This window comes from Sander lucioperca, chromosome 14, assembly GCF_008315115.2.
Source record: "Sander lucioperca isolate FBNREF2018 chromosome 14, SLUC_FBN_1.2, whole genome shotgun sequence".
In the NCBI taxonomy this organism is placed as follows: domain Eukaryota; kingdom Metazoa; phylum Chordata; class Actinopteri; order Perciformes; family Percidae; genus Sander; species Sander lucioperca.
This window is the reverse complement of record NC_050186.1, coordinates 5,820,835-5,838,748: the sequence shown is the minus strand read 5'-3', so window position 1 is coordinate 5,838,748 and position 17,914 is coordinate 5,820,835. Positions and strand designations below refer to the sequence as shown.

The 17,914-nt window shown below is 41.3% G+C and overlaps 1 protein-coding gene across 1 annotated transcript in view; it reads right to left on the bottom strand.

Moving 5' to 3' along the window:
* LOC118493082 (astrotactin-2) overlaps nt 1–17,914 on the bottom strand; it is a 200,427-nt gene that overhangs the window by 130,515 nt on the left and 51,998 nt on the right. Inside the window, exon 2 of the mRNA XM_035991599.1 lies at nt 17,482–17,669. Within this exon, the coding sequence (XP_035847492.1) occupies nt 17,482–17,669 (188 nt within the window). The remainder of the gene's footprint in view (nt 1–17,481; nt 17,670–17,914) is intronic.

Below are 17,914 nucleotides of genomic sequence, written 5' to 3'. Positions count from 1 at the left end.
GAACATCAAAAGCCTTCACAAAAATATGTGCCTGTTTTTGTTAAATATAATTACATTAAGTAATTAATTTAAGTTTCAAGTTATTTATATAGCAGTTTAAAAAGCAGACATGTTTTGCACTAAAATGCTTCGCAAAGATAGAAATACATGTATACAAGACTAATATTAAATAGAAACAATTTAAACCAGGGAATCGGATAAAAAACAAGAAAAAAAATAAATGTGGGTCTTAAGGTGCAGCTTAAAAACATCAACATACTCAGCCTGTCTAATGGCTTCTGGCAGGCTATTCCTTTTTTTCCACGAACGGGGGCACAACATGCCAAGGTGGGCAGATCTAAAGGGTCTGGTGGTGCTATAAGGAGTGAGAAGTTCTTAAAGGTGCAATATGTAATACTGACAGCTAGTGTTTAAAATAGTTACTGCAGTACAAATTCAAAATACTGGAGAGAGTCGTCTCCCCCCCTCCTCCTCCCCAGACTCGAAGTTCATGTTGGTTGCCAGGCTGATACCGGAGCATCCACAACAATGTTGCTAGACGCTTGTCTCACATAGCCAGACATTACTCCACAGCACAGCGGAGTAGCTGACGTTAGATGCTGGCTATATTGAAAGTCATAAAAGCCCATGCTCACGTGGAGCTCTGTACCCAACTGACAGACACACTTTTTCGGCTTAGAATTACCGTAGGAACTGCTAAAAATCCCACAACCTCGCCATCCTCTCCACACGCCAGACAGACACATTTCCTCGGCTTAGAATTACGATAGGAACCGCTAAAAATACCACTACCTTGCCGTCTTTTCCACCCGAATGAACACACTTTATTGGCTTAGAATTACGGCAACAATCGCTAAACACACTGCAAACTCGAGGTCCTCTCTTTCCGATTTACAGCCCCCCTCTCTTGGCTTCAAATAACTCACCGTTGTCAGCTACAGCCGCTGAACAGGCTACACGTTGTAAACAGCCATGGCCCGCTTGCTTCAGGTAACGTTAGCAGTTAGCAGGATTAGCATGGCAGCATTAGCCAGGACTAGTCGGGATCACTTCACTGGCTGTGTCTCAACTGTTTTTGTGAGTAACCAACTCGGGTACTCTAGCTATATAATTCAATGTGAGTAGCTACACAAATGTTGAAATGAGATAAAATGCCTGTCCCTAATAGCTGTGATAAATTAGCCTGAAGATAATGCTTAACTGTTCAGGAGGAAAATTAGCCAACTCTGTGTCCTTTTGGGCTCTAAGCTGTCTCCATCTTTCAAATACATCTCCAATATTTACCCAGACGGGTTTGTTACGTCTCTGGTCACGCAACTATTAGAAACATGCCATTTTTTTTTGTCGGGTAAAATCAATCTCTGTTGATCCTGTTTGTTTGTTTGCTGCTTTCATAGCTGTACTGACGTTACAGCTGTAGCGCGCTAGGTTTACGTTTTTACAGGTATATCTGGCAACCCGGCCTGGCTGTCAAACTGGGCAGTTGATAACAACACACAGGCCAAAACACAAACAGAAATTCCATCACCGAACGGAAATTTAAGAGAAAATACTGGCATTAGCATTGTTGTCAGAAAAGATAGTATTTCAACTTAGCATGTTTCCTTAATATCTGATGACGCATTGGGTCATTTTTGGATTTATTACAGTAAATATATTACATATTGGACCTTTAAATAAATGTAGGGGTGAGACTATGGAGATATTATTTTGACAATTAGAAGGATTTTGATGTGTATCCTGAAATGAATGGGGGGCCAGTGTTAAAGGGAGTTACAGCAGCCTAGCCTGGATGATATTAGTGCATGAATGACTCTTTCTAGATCAGAGGGTTGGGGGAATAGAAATATACAAATACATGAATAACTAAAGCCTGTTACAAAATATATAATTTACATTCTCATTTTGTCTTTATACTTTGCACTATTGCTCTTTTTCATCTATCTGCAGTAATGCTGTATTATTCTTTTCAATATTTTTGCCATTTTCTTCTGACAGAATCATTTCATTGAACTCACAGTAAAATAAAAGAAAGAAAACTAGGCCTTTATATCTAAAAAGGTACAGTACTCCACTTAACTAAATGAATAAACCTTCTTTTACATTACATGTCATTTAGCTGATGCTTTTATCCAAAGCGACTTACAATTGCTATATATATCAGAGGTTGCACACCTCTGGAGCAACTATGAGTTAAGTGTCTTGCCCAGGGATACATTGGTTGATGTATTGTAGTGGGAATTGAACCCAGATCTCCCACACCTAAGGCATGTATCATATCCACTGCGCCATCACCACAATAATTATAGGTTTGATTGGCTAGTGCAGACAACAGCAGAAAGCTAAATGTCATGCTGTGAAATGTTATTAGGTACCCTGCAAAGTAATGCAAGAGAAATTGGATTCAAAGGAAGGCACTTCAACACCATCTCACAGAGTAACATGGTAAAGTTAGCCTGTTCAAGACAATAAATGGTAAACCCAAAGGAGCACAATAAATATTACACTAATTACGTGATCCCTAGTAAAAATGTTTTGCTATGCTTTCACTTTATGCAGTGCATAGACTATGCTCAACAAGAAAATTAAATCAAAAGGCTACAGCTAACAATAAATTATTTATTTTTAAAAGTGCTCTTTACTTGACATTAGAATGGTCATGGACACTTTCCAGTGCTGATTACAATTATAATGGTGAATGGCCAACAAACAACAATGAATCATTTCCATACTCAAACAAACCACATTAATATTTTAGAATCCAATTGAGAAATGAGCTTACGGTAGTTCTCTGACATTTGTTTTCATCTAACACTCGTCTTTTCACAGTGCCCAATTAATATTACTAATGTGCAGTATTTCTCTGTAATAATGTCAGAGTCGAGTCTATGGATGTAATGATGATTGTTTCCACGGTCAAATTAACTAAACTTCACATAAACCATTCTAGTTTGGGTTATCTAAAGCTGCACTAATCAATATGTTTTATATGAATGATGTGTCAAAAGACCTAGTGTGAAGGGGGTCCATCTTATCACCAAACTCTGCACTTCACCTCAGCTCTATGGAGCTTTTTAAGTGTCTTGTGACCTCGTTTTTGTTTTGATAGCCCACAAGTTTAGGTTTTTTTTGTTGAGTCTCAAGACTTTTGTTTCCACCTACACAATGCAGTTGTTTGTTTAGCGAAAAAGCTCTAAAAGCCCATTGTACACTACCTTCCCAGCACCAAATGGCAGACAGACAAAGTTAGCAAACAGTTGGAGAATACTGACCAACAGTGGAACATTTAGCAGCTATTCTCAGGAATTGTGGAGACTAAAAAGCAGAATAAATGTCATACATATATTCTTCAGGTTAATAAAATGAATGATAATGTTGCTCTCTGCCTTCTGGATGTGTAAAACTAATTTCCATAACAACTTCTTAGGGTGATAACAGGTCAGGGTTGTGTTTACAGCCTGTTGTGCTGCGCCGAAGTTGCCAAAATATCCAACATATGGAGCGATTTAACCTGTGAAATTACCTGGGTAATATTAGCAACAGTACTGAGGCTTCGGCACTTTAGCTTAGTAGTTCACACAAACAAAAGGAACAAAAATAGCCTAAAGAGAACCATGCTAATTTGATTTTAATTATTTTTTGTTATTTGCAAGAATTTGGACCAAAACCTCTGGAAGGTGGAAAAGAGAGGACACAATGGTCATAAAAAGGGACCAACTATGGGATTTGTGTGATGGTAGGTTATGGGTGAGATGTTAAGTGCCCACTGAATACATTTTTTTTAAAATATTTAACAATGAAAATAAACCTTGATTTTAAAAAAAGGAGTAACTGACTTTAAGCACAAACAATGTAAAGATACTGTGGTAAAAATATTGGGATTTTTCATAAATCGGATACATGCAACATAACATTGATTCATTATTTAATAATTCTATTGATTAAATAGACTGTCTATTCATCTATATTGTGTTATTACCATATCACTTTCACATATCCATTGACTTACTTTTACCTCACTTTGCGCCGGCTTGTACTGTATTGAATGTAAAACTGTATGTTGTCTTGCACGTTTATGCTTTATTCTTGGCCAGGTCGCTGTTGCAAATGATAATCTGTTCTCAACAGCCTACCTGGTTAAATAAAGGTTAAATACAATATAAAATAAAAAAAATGTATATAAGTCTGATGTCCTAAAACTAGTCTGATGTATTTATATGCAACAGAAAAAGAAAGGCAACACACATATACATTATCTTCCTAATATTTATTAGAGCTTTTACAATTAATCATGTTGTGGTATATATATTCTAACAAGCTGTGAATGAGCATATTAAGCCTGAGACATTATACACCACTTAAACCTTTAATGTGATGTATAAGTATAAATTAAGGGATACATACTAAGCAGCGATGACGTGAAGAAGCTTTATTAAACGGCGCAGAAGAACAAGTAGCTCCTTCAGCCAATGACTTTGCTAATAATTCTTACTTGTAGATGCTCCATGTCAATCTCTTAAACTGTTGGCTACCAGAATTTTTAGATTAGCACTGATTTTGTATTCATGGTACAATGACACGCATGTGTCAATTCATAGAAACCAAAAGGTGGCCAAAACAATTAAAGCTTGGAGCAATTAAAATTGTAGCTTGCTTGGACTTTAATGTAATAATTAAAAAATGTCCTCACCCGCAGCAGCATTATGCCTGCGTGTGCCAGGGCATGGTGAAGATTAATTTATGTAGCCCGATTCCACAGGAGCCACAGTTGCCTCAAATGCGTCGATGACCCACCACACACTGATGGTAATATATCACCAGTGACTGCTTAATTATAAGGAAGCAATTTCAACCGTGTAGGGTGCACTGTGATTTCCATGCATAACTATCAGGACAGTGATAAGAATAGTAGTCCTCCCTTCCATTGTGTGAGTGCATGAATTTTAAATGACCCCAGGCATATGCTCAATTATAAGAAATGGTTTTAAAAATGAAATGTTTTCTATTATTTATTTATTTTTTTAGTGGTTGGCTAACAGACGTCTTTAACATAATGTCCAGATAGTCAATGAAACATGTCTAATTTCCATTTTCTTGTTGTCCAATAGACACTCAGATCTCAGGGAATAAATGATTATGTTCTGTAACGTGGCATATGAAAGGCTCTGAACTGCCAGCCTTTATTGCATCTCATTTTGGTAAAATACTACCTGTCCTCCCAGTGAACTCAAATATGCCATCTATTGAAAAATTCTCCACAGTGCTACACACAATATGACTGACTGCCTTTTCCTGTGAACTCCATATTCATATTCCCACTGTATTATATCATTCTCAGTACTGATGAGAGAGAAATGCAATTATATCTTACCTATAATTCTTTTTTCCACCAAAAAACGTCCTATAGTGCATCATGCATCATGGATTTTTTTCTGGTGAAGAGGTTGAATTGAGCAGAGAAAATTGCTTTTTCACTGTGATCTGTCTTAGCTGTGGGGTGGGGGCTTTGTTTAAGGGCTGCTTCAGTACATCTTAGAGATCTGCTCAAACCACCAGTGTGACTCTTTTCTGAACACAAACTGTCTGGTGTTAGATGTTATTAATTCCATGAATCACATTATTTTTTTGTCATGTTTCATTCTACGGTCAAAGTTCTTTCTGAAATGGTTTAAATTATATCAATCATCTTTGCCTCCAATAGTGTTAACAGATTTATTACTTTGTGTGTAGGTGTTATATGACCTGCCTCTGTTCCCATTTTTGCAAATGTATGATGAAGAAAAACTATTATATAACTATATCATTTTACTTAACAGAGTCAGAGGCTGCAGTAAAACAGTGACAGACAGCAGTGATCTGCAATGAAGTACTTTGCTGATACTGAAATATGGAATCCTACCTTTCCTATGATTTACAATCACAGTTTGGCTCCTGCCAGAAAATCCCTAAAAAAGGTGCAAATCAAAAAGTGCCGAGCAAAGACTAAAAGCAGTTTGACAAAAAGCCAACCACCACAAAAAAAAAAATCCTTGCTATAGCTGCTAAAGTGTGTGTGATCGTTTTGATGACACAATGCAAATCAAAATGTTTTCAGATAAAGGCCTCCAAGCATGACAAGGGAGCACTTTGTGCTGTATGCAGAAATGCAGCAAAAAAATCTTCATTGTATTGCAGTGCAAGACGTGCTATTTTTCATCATACCTCACAATTAAACAATTAAACTATGTGACAGGCAGTATGTGTCTCAGTCTGTGTGACTTAATGCAACAAACCACACTTCTAAGATTTTTTTCTTTTTCCTTTGAAGGTAGTTTATAAAGGAGGTAAATGAATTATACAGAAGATGTTGATTAAAAGTAATTTAATAACTGTTAGACAGATGTGTCAGGAAAGTGTTATAACATCATCAGAAAGTCAAAAAGAAAAGAAAAAAAAGAATAAACCAAAGTATAAAATCATTTTTCTATTAAATCAGCAGGGTTCTTGAACAGTGTCAAAATGTGAAGTATCACCATGAGGTTGCAGTCATGAATACATTTAACAGCTATATACAGTATTTACAACAATAGAGAAGATCATCACTGAAAGCTATTTGAAAATAATATAACCAATGGCCAGTGTTTGAAGAAGAAAAAAAACAAACAAACCAAAGAAAAACTTTAAGAAGCCTATGGAAACAAAACTGCAAGGACAGTGAAGGATCACTGGGTTTTCCTGTGAAAGAAAGGCTTCCCTTTGGTAGTAAACAGGTCTTTGTAAGCTCCCAAGTCTACAAGCATAATTGTCAAGGCCTATATTTTCCTTACAAATGTCAACATAACCTAGCCTGGCTTCGCCCTCCAACGTACTTACGCTCAATTTTCATTTCCCTTCAGTACTATGTCTGGGTTCGCGGTATAGTCTTGGGTTTTCTCCAGCCAAATTTTTGGCGGTCCAATCAGCGAACAGAGGGAGTGACTGAGAACGATGACGTTGAGGCCGTGCCTGTGCACTAGAGTTGTAGTTCCGTAATGGCGGCGGAGAACGATGTGAGTGAAGCTATTCGGTCCGTTGTGGCAACGCTGCCGAATATCCAGAAGTTAAAGCCCGAGCAAGAACAATCTTTGCTGAGTTTTGTTGGTGGCCATGATGTTATGGCCCTCCTCCCCACAGGGTTCGGGAAAAGTTTGATTTTCCAGCTCGCTCCGTTAGTGGTGAAGGAGTTGGCAAAGGCTAACGCTAGCGATGCTAATGTTCAGGAAGCCTTGTCTGTCTCCCCTCTTGTTGCACATGCAACGTTAGCGATTGGTTATGGCAGATCCAGAGTGGCTCTGGGCAGATCCAATAGTTTTAAACTTCAACAGAGTTCAACAAAGTTAACACTTGTCAATGGAGAGTGGCAAGACTCTCTGTACAAATTAAATGTACGAGAGTCTGGTAGGACCACGCTAAACATAACCATTCTATTAGAAAAAAAGGAAAATCCAAGGCACTCTTCTTCAAAATTATTTAAAAAGCCTTCATTTTACTGGCTATTTCATAATAGAAAATTTTAATGACATAGGGAGTCTTCATCACACCCTGAAGAAGGCTGTCTGTGCCGCTACGCATGGGTTGCAAAGAGCACCTTCAAAACATTTGACTGAACTTCTTAAGCACCCTGGACTTTTTGTCTTTCCAAGATAACCATTATTATTACCATATTATTAACTTGTGTTGATGCAAGCCTTGAAGAGAACCCTTTTAATGAAAACAACTAAACTAAGGAACTATACTAAGGCTAGTAAGGAATACCTCTTTCACATCGCTGACCAGGGTTGGGCCATGGTTGTCTGATCAGTGTTTAACCTTCTTTTGGAAATTCAAACCAAGCCAGTCAACATGGGTTCATCCTTGATCATGACAATTCAAAGATCACCTGGGTCACAACCCGGGAGCAATGCACAACAGTTACCTTAAGTGCTAGAAATGGGTGGGGCTTTACAGGTCATATTCAGTGAAAAGCTAATTTGTCACATACGCCCTGAATACCACAAGAACTAATGTGTTTTGTAGCTGCTTGGAATTTGTCATTGTACAGTAGGGAGAGAGAAATAATAATGTTGTGTTTCATTCGCAGTGATTATGTTCTAAAGCACAAATAAATAAACCATCAAACACTTCATCAAATGATTTTGTGCACATTGATTTCTCCTCCTCTGCATATTTATTGCAGCAGCTGGAAAAGGAGGTTACTCTAGTATCCATTTTTTACTTATTAACGAGGGGAGAACATTTCTCTTTGTTTAGTTTCGTTAAAAGTAAAGTTGGGATTTGCTGTTGCCTTCACGACTCATTTCAAAAAAAGAAAGAAAAAAAGCGAGAAATTCACGCTACCCAGCAGCCGCACTGAACGGCTGTCTGACAGCTGTCTGCAGACAGGTGTCAGACGGCGGTCCCGGCGATCGGCGGTCCCGAGAGAATTAAAGTTAACGTTTCATACGTTTACGTTCTAACACTGGGTTTTTACAGGCAGTTCGAGACCGGGGCAGACTAGTGAACATCCAGGCACTCACTGTAAGCGGACTGTTCGGAAATGAATTGAACCGCTGTGTTCTGCTGCTGTTGAAGCTGCCTGTGAAAATCCTAGTTTTTAACAGTTTATGGTGAAAACCCAGCGTAGAGCACAGTGAGACAAAATTTATGTTGTTGTATTTTCAAAGTGTGCAGTGACCATAGGCGGCAACCTGTGACGACTGCCCCACTGTCATTTCCAACCAATCACATAATTCGTCCCACCCCGGCTCTTAACGACCCAGGTTGTGGGCAATTCACATTGAAATCAACCCTAGTCCTACACTGATCCAACCCACCTGGCGACCTGGGTCGCTAAGCCGAGTACATCAGGGAGGGTTAACAGTCAACCTGGGTATAACCCTGGTTGAGCCATTGATGTGAAAGGGGTATTAAAAATACTGGCAACTTGTTCCATGCTTAAGACAATACTGCCAAATCAACTGGTTATGAGTGTAAGTAGAGCTGTACAATTAATCAAATCACAATCGCGATGTCGCCCTGTGCGATTACATAACCGCAAAAATTGTGCGATTTAAGTAAACAAAAAGGCATGACACTGTGTGCACTGCAGTCTGCACGTTGTAACACATGTCACTTTACTGAAAGTATTATCAACAGATGAAGCCACAGTGTCTTAAGAAGCTTGGTGTTTATTGTTAACTCACTTTACATCCTCTTTGCTATCTCTTTTCCTCTTGCTTTTCCCTCACACAGCCACTACACTAAGTCCGACACCGCTCACGGTCACTCTCCTCGCTTCACAACTCAGGCACTGACGTCACTCACTCGCCTGCCGTTCTCGCTCTCACTAATGCAATTTATGCTTCTTCTGTGTTGAATCGACGTTGGATGTGCCCTCTCAATCTACCCCATGGATGTATGAAGCGCCCCTCGTAACAACATCCACAAAAGATATGACCAGTCAGTCTGTTTAGGCAGTAGCGAGTGTGTCGTGAATGGTCAGGTGAGTATCAGAAGTGTAGGGGTGTAGGGTGAGGGGTTCAGAGTGTGCAGACTTTAAGAAGAGGTTGTACAAAGTATATTTTGTAACTAGTTATAATACCACACCCATTTTAAATGTCATTGTTTAAAAGGGCATACAAAATGTATTATTTTAATAAGAATTTGTTTATACAGACAGGAGAAGGCAAGGCTGGTGATGGAGTTAAGGGACTCCTCCGACAGGGGAGTGGCTGATGCAAACGCCAAAGTTGAGACTGGAAGGAAATGGAGGGCCAAGGAGGAGGTGCAGAAGGTGATGGGAAGACTGCAACATCAACAAGTCGTGGGCATGGTCCAGACAGGGCGGGCAGGCCTCGGATGGAACGACCCACCAATCCTATGGTCCAAGGCAATCAGGAAGGAGATGAAGGACCTTGTTGTTGCAGAGGTCACCAGGATTGAGCAGAAGGAGCTCAGAGTGAGGTCTGTGGTACAGGGGCGGTGGACAACTTGGGAGGGTGTCGCGAGCCGAGCAATCAGCTGGGCAGAGTTCTGGAAACTGCCACAGGCTCGGCTCAGTTTCCTCATTAGGGCAACATACGACACCCTCCCGAGCCCTAAAAACCTCCATCAATGGCTTGGAACTGAGCAATCCCGTGACCTCTGCGGAACCATCAATGCCTCACTCCAGCATGTTCTGTCAGGCTGCAAAACAGCACTGACACAGGGTCGGCTCAGATGGCGGCACGACCAGGTGCTCAGGAAGCTGGCAGAGGTGCTGGAGAAAAGTCGGCAGGAAGCAAATAACCAGAGTCCATCAGAAGCTGATGCAGGATCCACTTCCTCAGGCAGGGGGAACCCGCAAGGCATACCAGCAAGAGACCACCCGCCAAGCTATTAACACCAGGGGCGGTGTGGAAGATGGAAGTGGACCTGGTTAAGCAGCTCCAGTTCCCACAGGTGATATGCAGCACCACCTTAAGACCAGACGTGGTGCTGTGGTCTGCAGCTGTGAAGTCAGCAATACTGATCGAGCTGACGAAAAAATCAGCTGAAAAAAATTGTATTTTGTGCAGTTTCCTTGGTAATCAAGCAAGTAGACTCATGATACCATTATATCGCAATCATAATCGCTGTATTGTAAATCGCAATATGACTTTTTCTTCAAATTGTGCAGCCAATCATTGTACTGTAAAGCACATCTATCTGATCACTACGTCAGTCAAATGTCATTTTAGCTTGTGTTAAAACTGATACCTGTCTCTGTCTGCTGCTGTCATATGACGGCGAGACAGCGGAGGGGAAGGACAGCGGAAAGCAGGGAGACTTGGGAAGATGATTGCTTGAGTGAGTGAGAAACTGACAGCTCAATGCCAGAAGAATAGAGTGCTCACACTTCAGTCTGACCCAGAACTGACAGCATCAGACAATGTGATGTTCACTCAAAGAGCCAGGAGACACCTTGGGGCCATGAGGCCAAACCACCAGACCTTCTGTCCTATTCAAACTGCCTTGATATACTTCCCCTACTCTTACCCTCCTTTACATTTCAAACACTGATGTGTATTTTTTAAAGAGATGCCAACCCACAAGATAAAAACAACTACCTAAAAACCCAATTATACCGTTTTTTGCAAAGACAGTGTACATGTGTGATTGTATAAAACCATGTTTAAAGCAGCTATAATCAATATTTAACAATGGAGCACATGACTACTTGTATGTTGACGTGGTCGCTGGTAGCAAAAAAAAAAAAATAGTTATCATCCAACTGACCGACTCTGCAGTTCCCCTCAGCTCTATGGAGCTCCACAAAGGCTAATGTTGATCCGTATTTGCTAGATGTGTAAACAGGCAACTGTTTGCTTACAACTTAGCCACATCAATGTAATGTAAAAGGTGATACTATGTAAGTTGTGTTAACAGTTTCTGTCTGCTGCCAAAAATTGACCAAAAACATGCTATGTTAAAAGTTGCTTAAGGAATTTTTGAACAACGATGGCACTATGGAGCAAAGTTTCTTGTGCTCTACTAGCATGCACACAAAGAAGCTGAGGTGTTCATTTATTAAGGATATGGGTTTAAGATGAGAGGGATAGGAGCACAGAGGAAACAAGTAGAGCAGTGTCTAATTATAAAGATGCACTGTAGGAGAGAAGGTTGAGCAGAGGACAGTGAAACGCAAAGAAGACAGTGAGAAATAGGGAAGTTATAATAATTCATAATTATAATTATTTCTGATATAAGTATTAATCAAATAGCAAAAAAACAAATGAAACATCAATCTTCTGTAATGATTTGTTTTGCTTGGCTTGTGCATCAACTGGGCATTGGGTGAGAGGCAGGCTACACCCTGGACTGGTCCCCATTTTACAAGGCTAACACACACAGACCGATAACCACATTCACACTCACATATGGTCCATTTTGAGTTGCCAGTCAACCTAAGACTGCCAACAAAAACAGTTCCAGGAAATTGAAATATATGGAACAAAATGGGTACACCAAAACAAATTGAAAACAAATTAAATATGATATTACTGAAGTGAATTTTCTAAATTACTTTTAATCTAACAGAAATACAACACAAACTATCTGCCAATTAAAATGAAGGCCACAGGCAGAAATTTTTATTTTAAATGGATGACATTTTGTCACAGTAAAACAAGGAGATGTAAATAATAAAATCAATGATGGCTGAATTCCATTTAGCTTTTTTGGTTACAGGATCCTGGTATTGTGCATCCTGGCTTACTGTCACACTGACACGGCTTACTGGGACACTCCAATAGAACAGAACCATTATTAATGCTATTAATAACACCTGTGCTTTTCCTACACATAGGTCAAAATATCTGCTGTAGAAAAAGCCTACCTGAAATATCTCATTACCTATGGAAATAACTGATTGTCAAACTAGTAATCATACCAGGTAATACACTGACAAAAAAAATTAACAGCATTTTAAACATAATCCTTCTCTCCAACACATTATTTCTACTTTTCCCATAATATTCATAGTCCTATGAGAGAACAGTGAAAGGAGAGTCATGAGGTGCAGAGTAAAGTTCAACCTTTTGAATGGTTATAACTATGATGGTTATGTTATTATTATGGTTATGTCACTTTTAGTTTTAGTTTAGTTGCCTCCAAGAGTACCCATTTTGACAAGTTGACATCTGTGACAGGCTATGATAAACATTTCTTGGCAGATTTAAATGTTACTGAACTGCCAAATGATTTAGACAGTGTCTAGAATAAAGTGTTATGTAATAGTGGGATTACAGTACACACAGTAATTATAATGTTGAACAAAATGACAAATGCTAAAAACTTCAACTTCAGAATCACAGTGTTATGACACTGTGATAGTTGTCAAGATGTCGAGATATCTGGTTGCAGTGAAAGTGACAAACCAAATTGCACACACAATAGTCATATTCACATGTTTTATTCATGTTTATGTCAGCTGCGGCGGCATAGTCATGACAGTGTTATGCACACCCCTTTGAATAACGTGTCACCAAAAGTGTTTTGAGGGTGAGAGAACAGGAGTTGGGGCTGTGAGCAGGAGAGGTCAGAGGATTCGAGAGAATGCAGAGGTGGATAGAGCGAGGAGATGCGGTGCACCGAGAGGAGGGGAGAGACCGAAATAGAGTAAATGGTGGGATGAGCAAGGAGAGGTGAGGCAGAGAAAGTCAAAAACAGAACAGGTGCGAAACATGCAACTTGAAGTTGGAGTTTTGGGAGGAAGGGAAGGTGTGATGTGACGAGAACACGAGACTAGGAGAAGAGAGGTGTAAAAACACAGCCAGGAGTGTTCACGATTTACAACTGGGTTAACAAGATGAGATACAGTAAAACATTTAAAAAGTATTGGCTGGCATCCAGAAAAGGTAAGATAATGTTACAAATGCATTTTCAAAATGCAAACAGACAGAGAGGATGGTCAATTAAAAAATAGGGATGCCCTGATTGATCGACCACCGTTCATTATCGGTCGATATTTACTAAAAACGCGTGATCGGGTGCTCCATATTAATCTCTTCTAGCCGCTGATGAACTACTACACACACATATAGTTAAACACTCGGCTGAAAGCAACAACCGCTTGTCTGTGCCTGATTGCCTGTTCATGTGAAGTCCTCCAGTGGCCACCTCCTACCCACCTTATTGGCCAGGAAACGCACGGTGGTCGCCCAGGCACACACACAGTACTACAAACAAAACAACTGTCGAAGAGTCGTCACTCAGCGGAGCATGGCGAGTTTAAGCTCAAAGCGAAGAGTAAGGAAGGAAAGACTGAAAAGGCGGTACCCAAACGCTAGATAGTAACACAAGCAATGATAACTAGTCGTATCGGTGCCTATTCTTAACGGTCATCGCCGCATGATGCTCACTTAAACAGCATAGAGACCACCCACCTGTCTGGGGAGTGTGTCCACTGTCATTTCCAAGCTTTCCATTTACAGCCGTGCAGTGTAATCTGGTAGCAGCGCAGGGAGTTTGGAGAAGCAGGGCTTCTGCCTCTCAAAAACTCATGAAAATCTTTTAAACTGATGGTTGTCGATCTGAAATGAAGACGGATTCAGCAACTGCATAGCCTATTTCTGGCATAAAATGTTTTCAGAAACACATTTCGTTAAACCATTTTTGTAAAATAAGAGATTTTATTCCAAACGAGCCGCCATTATGGTCTGTTTTGAAATCCGGGAACAGACAGCCTAGTTTTCTTTGCTTGTCAGTAGCTGCAGAAGTGGTGGTCGGAGTGGTCGGAGCAGGAGAGTTAAAGTTTGGTAGCGAATATATCAAATGAATACAGCACATGGGTGTACTATAAGAACGGTACAGCAGTTTGCAGTTTTGTGCTGTAGCAGGAAAAGTTAACAACACCCGTTTTCCAGCGCGTTCTTGACTTCCAATGTGACGCACCAGAAGAAAAAATCTAAGGCATACTCGTCGACTTGCAATGGGAAAGGAGTCTATCATTAGCAGAGTTTCCAGTTCAAAAACTTGAATTTGTGCGCTAATTTGTGGTAGGAAAAGGGTATAAGAAACAAGACTGATTCTTATTCTTAGGTCTACTAAAGAATGACATATATACACACATATAACCGGTTACAGTGCCACCTGGTGAAGATCCCAATACACTACAAACAGGCAAACTTGGCTAATACTTCACACAGCTATATCAATATAAAATCGGTATTGGAGGCTAACAACGTGATTGGGGCATCTCTATTAAAAACACATACAGTAAGGTGAGAGCTCAGAGGCTGATCTTACAAATTAAAAAAAAAGAATCAAACATTATGAGTGACAAACGAAGCCCAGGGCCCCCATCTGGAGCCAGGCCCAGATGGAGGGCCCAGATGGAGGGCCCGTCAGCGAGCGCCTGGTGGCCGGGTTTGCCACAGAGCCCGGCCGGGCACAGCCTGAAAGAGCTACGTGGCACCTCTCTCTCCATCCCATGGGCCCATCACCTGTGGGAGGAACCGCTGGGGTTGAGTGCGCTGCCACATGGGTGGCAGCGAAGGTCAGGGGCCTCGACGGACCAGACCCGGGCAGCAGAGGCTGGCTCTGGGGACGTGGAATGTCACCTCTCTGTGGGGGAAGGAGCCGGAACTTGTGCGGGTGGTGGAGCGCTACCAGTTGGATCTGGTGGGGCTTACCTGAACGCATAGTCTCGGTTCTGGAACCATACTCCTGGATAGGGGTTGGACTCTTTTCTTCTCCGGAGTTGCCCAGGGTGTGAGGCGCCAGGCAGGTGTGGGGTTACTCACAAGCCCACGGCTGAGCGCCGCTACGTTGGAGTTTACCCCGGTGGACGAGAGGGTCGCTTCCCTACGCCTGCGGGTTGTGGGGGGGAAAACTCTGACTGTTGTTTGTGCATATGCACCAAACAAGAGTTCGGAGTAATCGGCCTTCTTGGAGACCAGTGGGGGACTCCATAGTTCTGCCGGGGGACTTCAACGCGCACATGGGCAATGATGGAGATACATGGAGAGGCGTGATTGGGAGGAACGGCCTCCCTGATCTAAACCAGAGTGGTTGTTTGTTGTTGGACTTCTGTGCTAGTCACGGATTGTCTGTAACGAACACCATGTTCGAACATAGGGATGCTCATAAGTGTGCCTGGTACCAGAGCACCCTAGGCCGAAGGTCAATGATCGATTTTATAATCGTTTCATCTGATCTGAGGCCGTATGTTTTGGACACTTGGGTGAAGAGAGGGGCGGAGCTGTCAACTGATCACCATCTGGTGGTGAGTTGGGTCAGGGGGTGGGGGAAGACTCTGGACAGACCTGGTAAGCCCAAACGGGTAGTGCGGGTAAATTGGGAACGTCTGGAAGAGGCCCCTGTCCGACAGACTTTCAACTCATACCTCCGGCGGAGCGTTTGGTGCATCCCTGTGGAGGCTGGGGGCATTGAACCTGAGTGGACAACGTTCAAAGTTTCCATTGCTGAAGCTGCGGCGGGGAACTGTGGTCTTAGGCTCTTAGGTGCCTCAAGGAGGCCACAGTCATAAAGCTGCAGTACAGAGATGAAAACACTACTCATACAAGAAAACAGCTTACATATAAAGAAAACTTGGGTCTTCTTGCCATCACTGTCAAACCAGCTTTCTACTCCACCTGCTAACAGTCTGTAATTGCATACTTTTAAATGTTGACAATCCCCCGTTCCCTGACAGCACTACTACTACACCAAGAGGTGCTTAAGCTGTGCAGCTGTAGCTCTGCCTTCACCAGACTGGTTTGACATTTGAAGATCTTAACCTCCACCGCAGACTTCCTGTCAACAAAGTCATTACTCTTTCCACTCACTGTATCAGTACCATAGTCTCCCTTAATACCAGCTGGGAGGACGAACCCTGGGGAAAAATTGACACACTCTTTATGCAATATGGGGTGACGTCAATGCGTATTTAAAGTGCATTATCACACGAAGGTGTCGCAACACACTTACTCACTACAATAAAATAACATTAACAGGAGCATCAAGATATGCAACATTGACAGAAAGGTCAGCAGCTTGCAAAAGTTACCCTCTATAAATAGATCCTGTATACATATGTGGTGGTAAAGGCCTGATCACACCAGCATTTATAATGGCAGATGGAATTGCTGGGATTAGTAAAAGTAAATACATGCAAATTGTTTACCTCAAATGTTTAACTTTGGTGAACTTTGACAGACAATTTTGCGCTGTTGAACAATAGCAAGCCGTCTTGACAGTGTTGACCTTTGGGAAATGGAGACCTGGAGATGGAGGAAGCTATCGCAGCTTCTTAGCTGTTTCTCCATCTACCTTTAATAAACCTCCTCTGTCAGAGCATAAATTGCTCTTCAAAAGAGGAATGGTTTGCAGACGGTTATAAGACAGTAGTCGATCGCACAAATATGTCTTGAATAAACTGTGTCAACTTGTTAGCGACAGGGCTAACAAGCTTCTTTTTTTCCTTGTTCAATAATTCTTTATTGGATTCAATGATGTATATTCCAGAGAACAAAATGAACCAAACTTTACAAGGAAAATAGAGAGAAGGTCGAGGAACTATTGTGACAAGCGCTAGCATGATTTTCAGCTGGCTAGCATGTCAGCAGTTAGCTCGCCGATACAGAAGTACCGTGCAAGTATACCCTACGTCACCAAGATCTGTGGATGCCATTTGCTGTGTCACTTTCTGATTTGACCTTACAAAAGTCACATGACAACCACCAAATGTAAAGAGCTTTCACTATACAGACTTAAATGTCCACACTATCCAGTTGCGACACAATACGACACTCTTTTTTGAGTGTCAAAAAGGATCTTCAGAGAGAAGAGGGCCCAAACACCAGCAACCACCAGTCGCACATGACACTGTGGATAAACCACATAGGAGGACTGTCATACTTAACCCACAAACGATAATAGTGTGTTTCGCCATGCTACACATGCATTTCTGAATCTATGTGTATCTACAACCACATTTGTCAGGCTTAAGTGTTTATAACTTACCATAACTGAGATGTGCAGCAGATGCATGTGTTCATGTAGGGCATGAGTAGGCTCCCGAGCTGTGGGTTGTGTTGTCTGTGCTACAAGCTCAGACTCAGTCATGGACACATGGAAGTACAGTGTCCCATTTTCCAACCACTGCTGCTTCCAGTGTACCTGAGAAATATCTTCTCCCGTACCAGACATCTCTGCAGAGAACAAAGAGAGAGGAAAAAGGGACATTTAATCCATGAGAAGTTTACATCAACAGTAAACTGCTGTTAAAGTCTGTTTTCCTAACCTTACTGTGTGAAAACTCAAAAGAAAAGTAAACATCTAAATAGCCTGTGAGGAATAAACCAAAGTTCAAATGGGACTGTTTAGTTGTGCATTAGTATTCCAGTGCAGTGTTCTGTCTAAGCGCACACAAACACTGTGCTGCAACTAGAAACCT